This window comes from Volvox carteri, assembly GCF_000143455.1.
Source record: "Volvox carteri f. nagariensis unplaced genomic scaffold VOLCAscaffold_113, whole genome shotgun sequence".
In the NCBI taxonomy this organism is placed as follows: Eukaryota; Viridiplantae; Chlorophyta; class Chlorophyceae; order Chlamydomonadales; family Volvocaceae; genus Volvox; species Volvox carteri.
In genome coordinates, this window is record NW_003307656.1 from 88,196 (window position 1) to 101,961 (window position 13,766).

A 13,766-nucleotide genomic window follows, 5' to 3' on the forward strand; every position below is an offset into this window, starting at 1 on the left:
ATGTGCTACGTAGCGTATGGCTCAGGCACTTGGACGGAAAAAGTCATCAGCGAAATCAAGGCTGTACGGTTGCTCGTCCCTAGACGACCGACAGATGCACAAGTGCGTCGCATCACAGCTGCGGTTACAAACGATTGGAGGCTAGATCAGGTCCGTAGTTAGCACAAAGCCTTGGCCCCTAAACGAAACAATCGCTTCGAACCCATTCGCTTTGTGTTACGAAAACCTTTGGATGCAAGTATTATTGCAAACCGAAGCGTGCTAAGCTGTGTAAAGCCCGAGGAAAGATTCCCCGGCTTCAGTAGTATGGAGCGGCAGCCTTCCGCGGAGGTGAAGTGGATTATTGCTCCGAGCGATGGGGTTGGACCAGCGCTTCTGCTGACAATCCGCAATGGTAAACGTCATACAACACCAAACCAAGTGAGACTACCGTCATAAGCTAGCGTAATAATTTCATCCGGTGTCTAGGCTATTCGTAGCCAACGAAACACTGGCGGCGAGCGCGCGCCGACGGGCGTCATGGTTACCGGAACGCTAGTTCCTTTCGCATGTATGAACCTGCACCTAACAAAGACTTACGTCCCTGAAACATATTTAATATGCGTAATATTGGCCCCGGGTAAGAACATCCCAAGGGAAGGCGGCCTGGATAACTCTTGTCATTGAAAAGTACCTTCCGACCACCCCATAAGCGCCGACATCCCTCCCCCTTGATGTGTCGAAATTCCCCCGTACACACCCAGTACTTAATTAACGCGCCAGAAGGATTTGCTCGACTGGTTTTGGAGCACCGATGCCGGCCCGGCCCGGGCCTTCGAGCGCTTTTCCTCACCGACTTGTCCCAGGCAGCGCAGGTACGACAAGAAGTCACACTACCAGCTAATTAACACAGAAATCCTGCATGTGTATGTATGTATGTATGTGTGCGACAGACACACACCCCATGAGAGAGCCGCTTGAGGAGGGGAGGGGATGACAGCAGTATATAGTAGCAGGCTCCTCTCTCTTCCCTTCTCTCCGTCTATGCGTGGAGTGGGAGTCTTTCTATCCCCGGTATCAACATCACTCGCCTGTGTTCCATCTCCATCTTTAAACACCCCCCCGCCCCTCAGGGGTGGCGGTTGCGGTGGTTGTGATCGGGGGTTAAGACGAACCACTGACGTTTGAAGCAGATACCAGAACAGACGGATAATGGGGGGGAAGATGGGGTGGGAAAGCACACACACACACACACACCGTCACGTTCTCACAGACATCTATTTGGTTTTAGTCCTTCCCCGGCGCCTCACACCTGTATCGCCTGGTGCACCCCAACCACACACACCCCCTCGTCTCCTCGCGCCCTCACACACACACACAAACACACACACACAAACACACACACACAAACACACACACACAAACACACACACACAAACACACACAAACACACACACACAAACACACACACACAAACACACACAAACACACACACACAAACACACACAAACACACACACACATGTACACAGGGGGAACTCTCACCGGACTATCCCCTCCCCTCTCCACGAAACCCCCCTCCGGGGAAACCTCTAACCCCGCGAGGAAGAGAAGGTTAACCGAACCCTCTATCTCGCATTACTCCCCACAACCACCGCAACCACCTTAACGGAAACCGCAGGGCGGCCTAGGTGGCTTACTGCTCAGGTTACGCCAGGACGGCCATGCGGCGCTTCGGCTTGTGGGACCGGCTGGTATGTACGGAAAATGGTACAGTACGGCAGCTTGCTGTACGGGATGAACCCTGTAATTCGGGGCGTTTCAGGTCGCGAGGGCCCCCTGTGGGGGGAGAAGATGGGCTCTGTGGCAACTGAAACCCAGGACGTGTCACACACGCGACACGACGCGTCGCTAAACACATGGCACGTGTCCGTACCTACCCACCCCACCTCATACAGCCACATTGGTTGCCCCCACGACAGGCCTGTACGACACCGTTGAGGGCCTGTCGTACTTTGTACGGTGCACGCACCCTGCGCTGGAGCTTACGACGCTGACGTCCGCACAGCAGGGTTGCGTGTACGACGACGAGTGCCTGGAAGTACGGCCGGTCTGGCGGAACTCGCTGCTGTGGCAGGTACCCCCCTGGCTCAGTACGGCAGATCTGGCCCCGGTATCAGCAAGCGGTGGTGGCGCCACGGGGGCCCAACAGCGGTTTCGGAGCTCTGCATGTAATCCTGCGAATGTAACCGCAGCTCCGGAACCATTTGGCGGCGGTGGCGGCGACGGCGTAATCGGGCCGGAGGAGGGGGCCGATGGAGATTCGGATTGGATGCTCAACGCGCGGCCACGAAAGCGAAAGAGGCCGCGGCGACGTCAGGGGGGTGGAGCTCGCTTAGGCGAGGCACTAGGCGTGGCTGGGGCTGGGGCCCCGCAACAAAGAACCGCAGCCGAGGACGGGGCTGAGGAGAGGCCGCTGCCGCCGCGGCGGCGGCGGCGGCTGTACGACAGCAGCGGCGGAGGCGGTGACGTCGCTGTCACGAAGAATCCGGGGCAGCTCAATAGTAGCAGCAGCAGTAGTGAGGATGAGGGAGACGGGGGGGGAAAGGTGGGGGCAATGTCGTGCCTAGGCACACTACCATCTTTGCATGCGCTCCGTGCCTCAATCCAGAGGGCTTCAGCGGCGGCGGCGGCCCTTCATGCGGCGTACGACACTGTATCCGGAGGAAAAGAAGAAGCACCGCGATCGGTGTCGGAGGTGTCGTGGGATTTAGGATCCTGCAGTACGGCAAGTACTACCGCCTGCAACGACGGGGAGGAGGCGGAAGAGAGCCCGAAAAGAACGAGCGGCGGTAGCGGTGGCGGCACCGGCAGCAGCAGTAGCAGTAGCAGCAAGGGTGGAGTCCCTGAGAGTGGTGGAGATAGCAGCAGCGATGTGAGTGACGGCGGAGGTACACGGAGCGACACGGAGGGCGATGGCGATAGCGATGAGGGTGCGGCGGCGGCGGCGGCGGCGGCGCTGGATCGCGGCCGTCCAGCTGTTGCCGCAGCGGCGGCGGGAGCTGGCGGCGGGAGGCCGCACGGCAGTAGCAAGATACGGGGTGACCACCTGGATCTGTTTTCTGAATTGGATCGTTTGTTCATGGCCAGCGGCCCAGCGGAGCGTCGTCCAGCGGGGGTGTACGGAGTCGCACGACATGGTCGCGCGGCATCAGGCGGAGGCGCTGCCGCCGCCAGGCGCAGCGGTCGTGTGCTGGCTGCAGCTGTCGGCGGCGGCGGTGGCGGCGCGGCGGCGGCGGAGGCGCCGCCGCCACCAGGACCTGCGGCAACTTTGACCTCGAAGGTGGCGCTGCGGTCGCAGGTTCTTGAGCGCCTTAGATCCGCGGTCACCGGTCATCACCTGGAAACCAGACCTACGCTGCCGCCGCAAGGTGTACGGCGCACGGCGGCAGCAGCAGCGGCGGCGGCAACTCCTAGCAGCACCGTCGCCGCCAGGCGGGTGACGCTGCCAGGGCTGCAGCCGCCGCCGCCGTCGTCAACGCGACAACCGCCGCCGCCGGTGCCACAACCGCCACCACAGCCAAGCAAGGCCACCCGGCCGCCAGACGACAACCCGCTTGCCTACCTCCTCTACCTGAAACACACCCGTCAGGCCGTGTTGGTAGTTGCCGCCGGCGACTTGGGTGCCGTACGGTCGCTGGCGGCTCACCCCGTGTCGAAGCTGCTGCGCCGAGCGCCGTCGGGGTTACTGCTCGCGGTAACGCACGTGGCGGCGGCGGAGGTGACGTGGCAGCGGCGGTACCGCCAGCTGGCGGAGCGGCAGCTGCCCGGGCCGCACGTGTGGCCCAAGCCTGCCGCCATCGCGGCGACGACGGCGGCGGCGGCGGCGGCAGTGCCGCCGCCGCCGCTGGCAGGACTTGGCCATTTGGGTTCCGCTAGGGTGACGATGCGGCTCAACGCGGTGGCACCGGCCATCTTTCCGTTGCCGTACGAGCTGCGTGTACGGCAATGTGCGGCGGCAGCGCGACGTGGCGTGGTGAACGAGGACGTTGGGGAACGTGGTGTGGACGCTGTGGACCGGCAGCTGGAGGACAACATTGCTGCTGCCGCCGCCACCGCCGCCACCGCCACCGCCGCGGCGGCGGCCGCGGCAGTGGAGCCGACGACGGCGGCGGCGTTGCGCGAGGCGGTGTCCAATGCCGGCGACAAGCCTACAGGACCCAGCTCCCAGCCGTTACACGGTCAGCAGCAACAGCTACAGCCGCCGCCACCAGCACTGGCGGAGCCGGAAGATCCGCCTCAGCTGCAGCTCGTTGCGGAGCGTGAGGAGCCGCGGGAGGGCACTGAACCAGCAGCTACAGCCACAACGGTGGTTGGTAACGGGCACGTGGCGGCGGTGGTGGCGGCGGCGGCGGCCGTACATCGACCGATGGGTCGCAAGGCCAATGGCGTCCGCCGGGGGGCTGCTGGGATCATCACGCAACGCCGCAATGCGGTCAAAAGCCGTGTCGTGTCGCTGCTAGATACGCTGGCGGCGACGTGCGTTGTCGTACAACATGGCGGCGGCGGTAGCGGCGGCGGCGGTGGCGGCACCGGAGGAAAATCCCGGGGCTTCTCAACTTCCGACACGGACGATGACAGCAGTAGCAGTAGCGGTAGCAGTAGCAGTAGCGGTAGCGGCGGAGAGCAACAGAAGCAGCAGCAGATCCAGAAGGAGGAAAAAAAGCACGAGTGTCATCAGGAAGCGGCGGCGGTCCTGGTGCATTGGTGGGATGACGGCCCGGGCGATGGCGGCGGCGGCGGCGGCGGCAGGCTGGGAAACGACGCAGCGGCGGCGGCGGACTTGGTTCCGGAGCAGATGCTTCCGGCGGTGGCGGAGGTGCAGCGGAGTCTGTTGTTGGAGAGAAGAGATACCGGGTTGTTGCAGATGTTGCAGGTGGGCGCCTGTGTGTGGGGGGGTATGTAGGTAGGTAGGTGAAGTCGTTCGATGCGGGGACTGGATGTGAGGAGCAGTAGCAGCGGGATGAGGGGGAGGGGGAGGAGGAGGAGGGGGGGAAAGGAGGGGCCCAGTGAAGGAGGGGGAGGAAGTGCCCATGCTGTGTCCGCGTTGGTGTTGGCTGTAACGAGGTCGCGGGGTTTTCCGTTGGGTTGGTTGGTTAGGCGGGTTTTCGCTCTCTTCTCCACTTAGACACAATCCTAATGCCCACTTACCTTCCCCTCCCTTCCGCTCCCGCTCCGAAACCAACGAATGTCCTGGGCGGACCAACCGCTTCGCCATGGGCGCGTGGCTCAACATGCCGTACGTACACGTGTGTTTTTGTGTGTTCCATTCGCCGTACAAGGCCCTCCGTCGTACATTCCCGCACCTGACACGCACGGCAATGGCTCAGCGATTCCTCCTCAACCAGCAGCCGCCCCGGCAGATCTCAAGCAGGGACATATCCCCGGAGGATATCACCCGCCGGCGGATGGACCAGTCACCATCAGCAGCCTCCCAGCAGCAGCAGCAGCAGCAGGTCTCGCAACATCACCCGGCACAACACCAGCTGCAGCTGCAGCAACAGGAACAGCAACCACATTTGCAGATAGAGCGGCACCAACAACATCAGAATTACCAACAACAACATGATTACCAACCCGCCGGCCCCTGGGCGAACGGCGGCGGCGGAGGATGTACGGCGGGTGGCAGCAGCAGCGGTGGCGGCGGCTTGACGGCAGAGGAGGAGCTAGCGGCAGCCGCGGCGGCGTACGGCACGCCGGAGCATACCGGCGGCGTCATGCGGCCGTCGTACTCTTACGCATCGTACCCGGAGAATGAGCCCCGTGCCCTCCCGCCGGCCGCACCCCCTGTCTTTGGCTGGCAGTGCGGCAGCAACGTCGGCGGCAGCAACGTCGGTGGCGGTGGCGACGCTGTACTGCATTATCTGCGTCGTAATAGCGACGTGTACGGCAACCGACTGCACTCGCCGTGGCCAGCAGCTTCACATGGCCCTCATGGCGCGTGGACCGGCCAACCAATACCGTTGCCGTACCACCACTCACAATCCGCCAATTCGTACCCGTACGCCGCCGTACAGCACCAATCGCAGCCTAACCCCGGGAACCCCGGGTGGTTCCCGCGCCATTGTTTGGCCGCTAACGCCGCCGCCGCCCCTAGTGCGCGGGTATCATATGGCATGTACGGCATAATGCCTCCGACGGGTGCTGCTGCGTCGCCGCTTCCGCCGCCGTGGATTCCCCCTCATCATCTTTCACAGCCGCAGCAGCCCGGGTACGGGCAGACCGACGGCGGCGGCGGCGGCGGCGGTGGCGGCGCCACTGTAGCAGGTCTGTCAGGTGCCGCGGCGGCAATGCACAGTGGCGGCGGCGGCGGCACGCCAGGCTCCTTCCCGCCTAACTTCTCCGCTGCAACGACAATAACGACTTCAACTGCCAATAACCGACACGCGGCCGCGAGGCTGCGCGCGTCCTTGAGGGCTGGCGGCGGCGGCGGCGGCGGCAAAGCGAGCTGGGGGTCTACAACAGCAGCGCCAGCGCCAGCGGCGACGACGATGGTTGGGTTGGTTGGTACGGCAGCGGTGGCGGCAGCAAGTGGGCGGGAGATGCCTGGGGCTGCGGCCAGTGAGCGAGGCAGTGCTGGTGCCCCCTCCGCATCATCACGTGGCGGCGGTGATGGTGGTGGCGGCGGTGATGGTGGCGGTGGTGACGATGATAGCAATAGGGCCGCAGCACGGCGAGTGCGACGGCGTCTGGCGTCCGCGGCTACCGTACTCAACGGTACGGCAACTGGTACAGCAGGTGACGTGGATCACTCAGTCACCGCAGTAGCCGCAGCAGGCCTCCCTGAAGCCCCTCGTCCCGCAGCAGCAGTAGCAGCAACAACAGAGAACACACGATCAGCAGTAGCAGTACGATTAGCAACAACAGCAGCAGGAGTAGCAGGAGCAGGACAAACGTCGGCGCAGGCAGTAGCACCAGCAGCAGTAGCAGTAGCAGTAGCAGGGATATCGACTGCAAGTTCTCACTACCCGGAGATGAAGGAAGTGACGCCGCTCCCACAGCCGCTACCTACACCCCACCAGCAGCAACACCAGCAGCAGCAGCAGTTCATGCCCGAAGAGGACATCACCGTCGTCACCGCCGCCAACACCAACTGGGATGCGGCGACACGGTTGCGTCAGAGACTGCGAGCTGTCCTTTGGAGGCCCCCTGGGGGTGGGGGTGGAGGTGGAGGTGATGACGGCGATTCTGTTACCGCCGGAGCTGATGCGGCTGCGGCAGGTGGCGGAGGTGGTGGCGGAGGTGGTACCGATGCGGCGGCTGCCACCGCTCCGCCGCAGCCACCTCCTGAGTGCCGCGGGGTGGGGCCGGACTCACCGCCGCCGGAAGGGGGGGTCGGGGTCGGGTCCCGCACTGCTGGCGTGTTGGTGTCAGAAGCGGAAGGGGCGGAAGGGGCGGAAACGGCAGTAGCAATAACACGGAGGGTGGGCTGGGGGGCAGGGTCAGTAGTAGCAGCACCATCAGTAGCAGCAGTAGCGGCCTCAAACCCCCCATTGGAGGCGTACCTGGCTGAACTTGATCAGTACGATGCCGCCGGGGCCACCGCGGGCCGTACAACCACGGGGCCGCCGACGGGCCTTACGTACCGGGCTAAAGCCTCGCAGCCCGCTGCTACTGCCGCTGAAGCCGCCGCCGCCGTCCCCCCGGTGCTCGACGATCTTCCGCTGCCAGCCTGCTTGCTGCGGCCTGCTGCAGGAATCATCCCGACATCGCCACAGCAGCCGCTGCCGCCGCCGTCGACTAATTCATCATTCGCCGCCGCCGTTACCACCGCCGCCGCCAGCGCCGCTGCGCCCGCCGTGGGCCAAGTGTCCGTTCTGTTCCTGGGTACGGGCAGCGCTGAGCCGTCCAAATACCGCGGTGCCAGCGCTGTGCTGGTGCGAGGGCTGGGGCCGCTGACCCGTGGGTCGCTCCTCATTGACGCGGGCGAGGGCGCTTTCGGCGCGATGGTTCGCTGGCTGGGCCCCCGGGGTGCGGTGGAGGCGGTGTCGGATTTGGCGGTTGTGTGGATCTCACACAAACACCCCGATCACTGTTTGGGCCTGCCGGGGCTGCTTGAGGCTCGCGGGAGGGCAGCGGCGGCGGCGGCGAGGGCGGCGGTACGGAAGGAGGCGGCGTCTGCGCCGCCGTTGCTGCCGCCCTTGTTGGTGGTGGGGCCTGCGGTGAGGGTTGAGGGGTTGAGAGCGCGGAGGCGCAGGGGGTTTGGGGGGTAACATGAACCACTGACGAATAAAGCGGAAGTGTGAACGGGGAGGGGAAATGGAGGGGGGGGAGAGGGGGAGGGGAAAGTCTCTCCTAGACGCTTCCAGACGCTGACACTGTATTCTGTCTGTCTGTCTGTCTGCCCGTTTACGTCGGGTGTTCTGGTAGAGAGGTCTGCGGGCGGCGTTGGGGGGTTTGGGGGGTTTGGCGGAGGCTGTACCCCTTTTCTTTCCTCCTGTCGCCGTCGCCGTCGCGGTCGCGGTTGCGGTGGGTAACCCCGCACTATTATCCCTTTCTTCCCCTAGTGATTAGTGATTAGTGGCCTTAACGCAACGACCAACCCCGGCGGGTAATGCGAATGGCCCTCCTCTTTGTGTTGTCGTACACGCAGGAAGTGGGTCAATGGCTATCGAGGGTGGGGCCCTTACATCCCTCCTGGAGCCCGTACACATTCGTACACTGCTCCCAGTTCTCGGGTGCGTGGGTGTGTTGTGTGAGCTGTGTTCTTCTGGTGTCACTTCTGACATGTCGTACTTCAGTCTTTCGAGCTGTCGCTGCTGTTGCTATTGCTGTCGCTGTTGCTGCTGTTGCTGCTACTAATGATGGTGGTGATGCAAGAGTGGTGAGTAGATGAAAGCGATTTACTGATCAGTGCCGCTGGTGGTGCAATGACTCTTGACTGCCGCCACTACCGCCGCCACCGCCATCGCTGTTACTCTGCACCGACTCTGATGCTACTGCTGCTACTTCCTCAGGCTGCTCAAGGGCTCAACGGTTACAACCGCCGGCTCAACGGTCCGAGCCGCCGCCACCGCCGCCACCGCCAGCGATGCCAGGAGCCTCCTTCCGGCAGCTGCCTTCACAGCCACATCCGAACCAGGTTCAGCAACACCTTTATTATCACCAACAACAACCAGTACGACAACATAAACTGCCGTACAATCCAGTTCCGCCAGGACCGTTGCAGAGTTGCTACTGCTGCCCCCCGTACGGCATGATTGGAAGTAACGGCATCAACCGTGGCGGCGGCAGCAACGGCCTTGGTGGCGATGATGTTGACGGTTTCCTTCCCGAGCTACAGATGCAGCAGCAGCAGTCGCGTGTTGCTGCGCCTTCCGGGGTGAACGCGGCGGCGGCGGGGCCCAATGGGCTGCAGCTAGCCGGCAGACCGCAGCAGCGGGGTATGCGAGTGAGTGCCGCTGCGAGGTTGCGATGGCACCAACAACAACAACTCAAGGCAGCGCCGGCCCAGCTGCTGCTACCGCCGCCGCAACCGCCCCTAGCACCACCGCCACCACCACCGCCCCTAGCACCACTGCCGTCACTGCGGCGGCGGTGTCCTGGAGGGGAGGTAGGAGGCGGCTCTGCCGCCGCCACCGCCGCCGCTGCTGCCACTGGCGGCATCAGCGGTGGTGCTGGCGGCGGCGACGTCGCGGCGCAGTGCGAGTTGTTGGGGTTGTTCCGTTGGCAGTCTGTGGCCGTACACCACTGTCGTGACGCCTGGGGCTTGGTTCTGGAGCATCGAGACGGCTGGAAGCTCGTTTACTCAGGTGGGGTTGTGTGTTTGGGGGGGGGTTGCGTGTGTGTATGTGTGTATGTGTGTGTATGTGTGGGGGGTTGGCGGCTGTTTCGCGCGCGCAATGTGCCCGGATGTGCACAGTGTCGTCAAATATTTACAGTTTGTCTCTCTTGCCTGTGTGTATGTATGTCTGTGTGTATGTGCACTGTCCTGCCTTGGTGGCTGAGACAGAGGCGTTCATTGCCACACTCTTTTTCGTACACCCCCCGTTGAAAGCTCGTCTTGGCCCCCTTTCTCTCTCTCTGTAAGGAGGGAGAGAGAGGGGGGAGCGGGGAGGGGAGGGCGTGTTTTTTTATCAGCGTTTCGCGAACCCTCCCCCCCCTTTTGGGTCTCCCAGCAGCGCCATCGCGCGGTCGTCAGTTGACGTCTGCGGTAGGAATCTCTTTCTGCTAAGTTTGTTTCCTCCTATTACGTTTGTTAGCTATAGCTTTTTTACCGTCCCAATTCAATTCCCCTCTTTTCTCCCCTCTCCCCCCCCGTTCCCTGACTCCTCCTCACCAGTTATCTGTGCTATCCCCGTCGTACTCCCCCCCCCGCAACCCTTCATGATTGCTCCAGGGGACACGCGGCCCTGTCCCGCCCTCATTGCTGCCGGCCGCGGCGCCACACTGCTCATACACGAGGCCACATTTGAACCTTGCATGGAGTCCCAGGCGCGCAGCAAGAGGCACTCCACGTCAGCGGAGGCGGCGGCGGTGGCGGAGGCGATGGGAGCTTACAGGTACGACAGTGGTACGATCATGAGGTCATGCATGCGTGTGGGATGTCGGCACTTTGTATTTTATTTTTCTGCCTTTTTTTGTGACTGCTGCGTGACTTTTTTTGGTGCGAGGGAAATTGCGTGTATTTTATTTATGGCATGTTGGTTTTGCACGCGCCCGTGCTTGGAAAGTGTGTTTGTGTGTATGTAAGTCTACAGTGTGTTTTGTTGTAATCGACTTGAGAGGAGAGAGGCAAGTGCCCGACACCTCCTGCCTCTACCCCCTTCCAAGTCCCCCGCCCTCCCCCCCCAACCAGGACTATACTAACGCACTTCAGTCAGCGATACCCGCGGATTCCAGCCGGAGTGAACCCGGCGGCCCGGCCGCTGCACCGGAGACCTCTGCCAGCCTTCGACGGCATGCTGCTGCCGCTGGCGGCGCTGCCGGAACTGCCGTACATACTGCCGCCGCTGGCGCTGGCCATGGCGGAGCCGGAAAATGCGACGGCGACAGCGACGATGGCGGCGGGGGAATAAAGGGATTACCTGATGCAGCGGCAGAGTCGGCGATCTCGTGATCTAGTCTAAGCCTCACCTAGGGTTCTGTAGAACTCTTTCCCCCTCCGTAAAGAATCCCCAGTCTGGCTTTTCGGTGTGGGGGTGAAGGAGGAAAGGAAGTGATGGGTGGCACTGGCAATTGCCATCAACAGGCGGCCCCGTGTTCCACCTTGCTGTGCTCGTACACCACCACCACCATCAAACAGTGTTCGGGTTCCCCTCCTAGCCGTCCCCTCCTGGGCCTACCTGGGCCTACCTGGGCCTACCTGGGCCTACCTGCGGCTACCTGGAAATCCACGCTGACTGTTGACCGGGTGGTGATAGCGGTGGTAAGGGTGGTGGTGATGGTCGTCGTGATAGCGGTGGTGGTGGTTGAAAAATAAAATATATGATGATGGGTTGTTACTGTTCCCAGTGGGTTTAATGACAATGTATGTACGTATGTATGTAGGGTCCATGTGAGGTACTCTACTTAATACTTTCTTCTACATTCATGTGACTGCCGTACGGATAACTAACTAACTATTTATCTGACATGTCTACTGTGACAGCTGTCGTAAGTATATACTTATACATACATGCATACGTACGTTTGTAGAAGCCCCTGTCGTACAGCTGTCGTATAGGTCAGGCAAGCCTTGTTAGGTTCCCTAAAGCCCGTTCAACACGCAACACAACACAATAGGTGCAAGGAGGTTCTCGCACACCGTCAGCCGGACGTCAGCCACAGCCGGGCAGAGGATGTATGGGCGCTGTATCGCTGGCCAGTCCCCTCCACCACCACATCATCATCGTCATCAACATTCAACCCCGCCTGTTGTTCTCTCGTTCATTTATTCCCTTGACCTAGATATGATGATGTTGCCATCCGGATGACTCTGACTGGGGGACTCGGATCGCCGCTTTCGTCCCTCCCCCCGCTAAAACACACACAACTCTCTCTCTTCCAAAGCCTAGGGGAAGGGGCCTTCGGACAGCCCCTTCATCGCTGTACTGCACTCCCACCACTTCCACACCGTCCCGCTAAAAATACAGTGTACGGGGTACCATACACGTCGTCTCTGTGAGTGACACCCCTCCTTTTCGCGGCTGTGGTAGGGGGGCAAGGGCCCCCTCACTGACTGACCCACACCAAGGAAGGGGAGGGGAGTCCCGAGACAGCAAAACAACAGCTGTACGGCGGGCTGTACATACCGTCAGGCCCGTACGTGTTATAACGGCCGCCTTAGGAAGACTCCTTGCCACCTCCACCACCACCACCTCAACGGATTTTGCTTCCTGTTTATTGATTTGTTCATACAACACCCCTCCCCCCCCCTTCCTCCTCCTCTTCCTCCTCAAGCTCCGTGCTCTGGCCCCTCTCCCCCTCCCCCCCCTGTCACGGGGTACCAGTACGCCCTGACCGCCGCCACGGGATCACCCCCGGTGCGGTGAAGGGCCGCCACCGCCGTGGACCGGTCGAACTGTGGCGGCGCATATGGGTGTATGGTTGTATGTATGTGCGTGTTTGAATGCAACGGTGGCGGAGGGTGTGAGTGTCCGTGTATCCTTGGCGGCCACGAGGGGGGAGAGAGGGGGAATGTATGTATGTGCGTATGTATACAAGGCAGCGCTAACTTAATGGGGGCTTATGTACGACATAAGTGTACTACAGAGGGGGAGGCGCGGGGGGAAAGACGAACCACACACGATTGAAGCTGCTGCCAGGGCAAGAGTGTATGAAACGTAGAACTGACCGAAAGGCGTCCGTGAAGACCGCGACCTCGGGATGACGAAGTGTAGATGATGTCGGAAAGACTACCTACCTAAGCCGCCAGGACTAAGAAAGCAGAGAAAGCAGTAATGCCAAGCCGTAAAGAAGTAGGTGTAGAAAAGTAGGTGTAGAGGCGGCGGAGAAGTAGTAAAGCACTGCTGTCATAAAGCTGGAATAAAGTTTGCTGCTGGCCTGGAGGAGAACTAGCTGATTTGCTGGTAATGAAAAGCTGTCGGTATGCAAGTGCTCCTCCCAACCCCCCAAAAAACGCGCGACCGACTCGACCGACCCGACTATCCTAGTCCGGCTAGCCGACCGACGCCAACGCAATATACCGACAAAGCTCGAACCACGCTTTGGACTCACCTGGCCAGGCAGCAGAAGCAGCGGGCAAAGGCACATGCGAGGCAGAGAGGTGGGAAAGTTGTGAGCAGCGAACGATAAAGACAAGAACGCATGCGAATGCCGCTGAAAGGGAGTATTAAGCTGGCTGACCGGGGAAGCTGGAAAAAGAAGCCCTAAAGAACCTCTGTGAAAGCGGAATAAAACGCAGGGACTAACAAAAGAAATACAAATGCAAAGGCGGCGCAGGACGACACAGAAGGTGTCGTACGAGATGACGGAATTGACAACGGGATGCGCATTGGACGACGTGTACGCCGGCAGCACGCAAAGAAGGTAGAAATGGAGAAGTGGGTTGGAAAGGACGCAAAAGAAAGGCCAAAGGGAGGAGAGGGAGTTGGTAGGAAGAGAAGCGCAGGAGGGGAGGGGGGGACGAGGACTCAAACTCCGGATCCTGCCGCCACCTTTTGTTAAACAACAACCACTTCTTTAGATTCCTTAAAACCAACCCTAAAACACACACACACATATACACAACGATCCCCCCCCCAATTCCCCCCACTGCCCCCCCCTTTTCCACACACACGCACACCT

The 13,766-nt window shown here is 61.2% G+C and overlaps 2 protein-coding genes across 2 annotated transcripts in view; one reads left to right on the plus strand and one right to left on the minus strand.

The window, feature by feature from the left end:
- Positions 1-11,056, plus strand: VOLCADRAFT_100314 (uncharacterized protein; the record flags this gene model as incomplete). Its single annotated transcript, XM_002958928.1, has 14 exons — positions 1-150; positions 744-854; positions 1,660-1,732; positions 1,961-2,557; positions 2,882-4,350; positions 4,690-4,914; positions 5,369-6,305; positions 7,734-8,200; positions 8,632-8,655; positions 9,208-9,429; positions 9,551-9,591; positions 9,648-9,790; positions 10,321-10,540; positions 10,837-11,056. 14 exons carry the CDS (start codon positions 1-3, stop codon positions 11,054-11,056), a joined length of 4,899 nt encoding a protein of 1,632 aa, XP_002958974.1.
- Positions 11,057-12,414: 1,358 nt separating this feature from the next.
- VOLCADRAFT_100315 (uncharacterized protein) overlaps positions 12,415-13,766 on the minus strand; it is a gene marked incomplete at both ends in the record, with an annotated part of 12,372 nt that continues 11,020 nt past the window's right edge. The window contains 2 exons of the mRNA XM_002958939.1: positions 12,415-12,540; positions 13,197-13,298. Of these exons, the coding sequence (XP_002958985.1) occupies positions 12,415-12,540; positions 13,197-13,298 (228 nt within the window). The remainder of the gene's footprint in view (positions 12,541-13,196; positions 13,299-13,766) is intronic.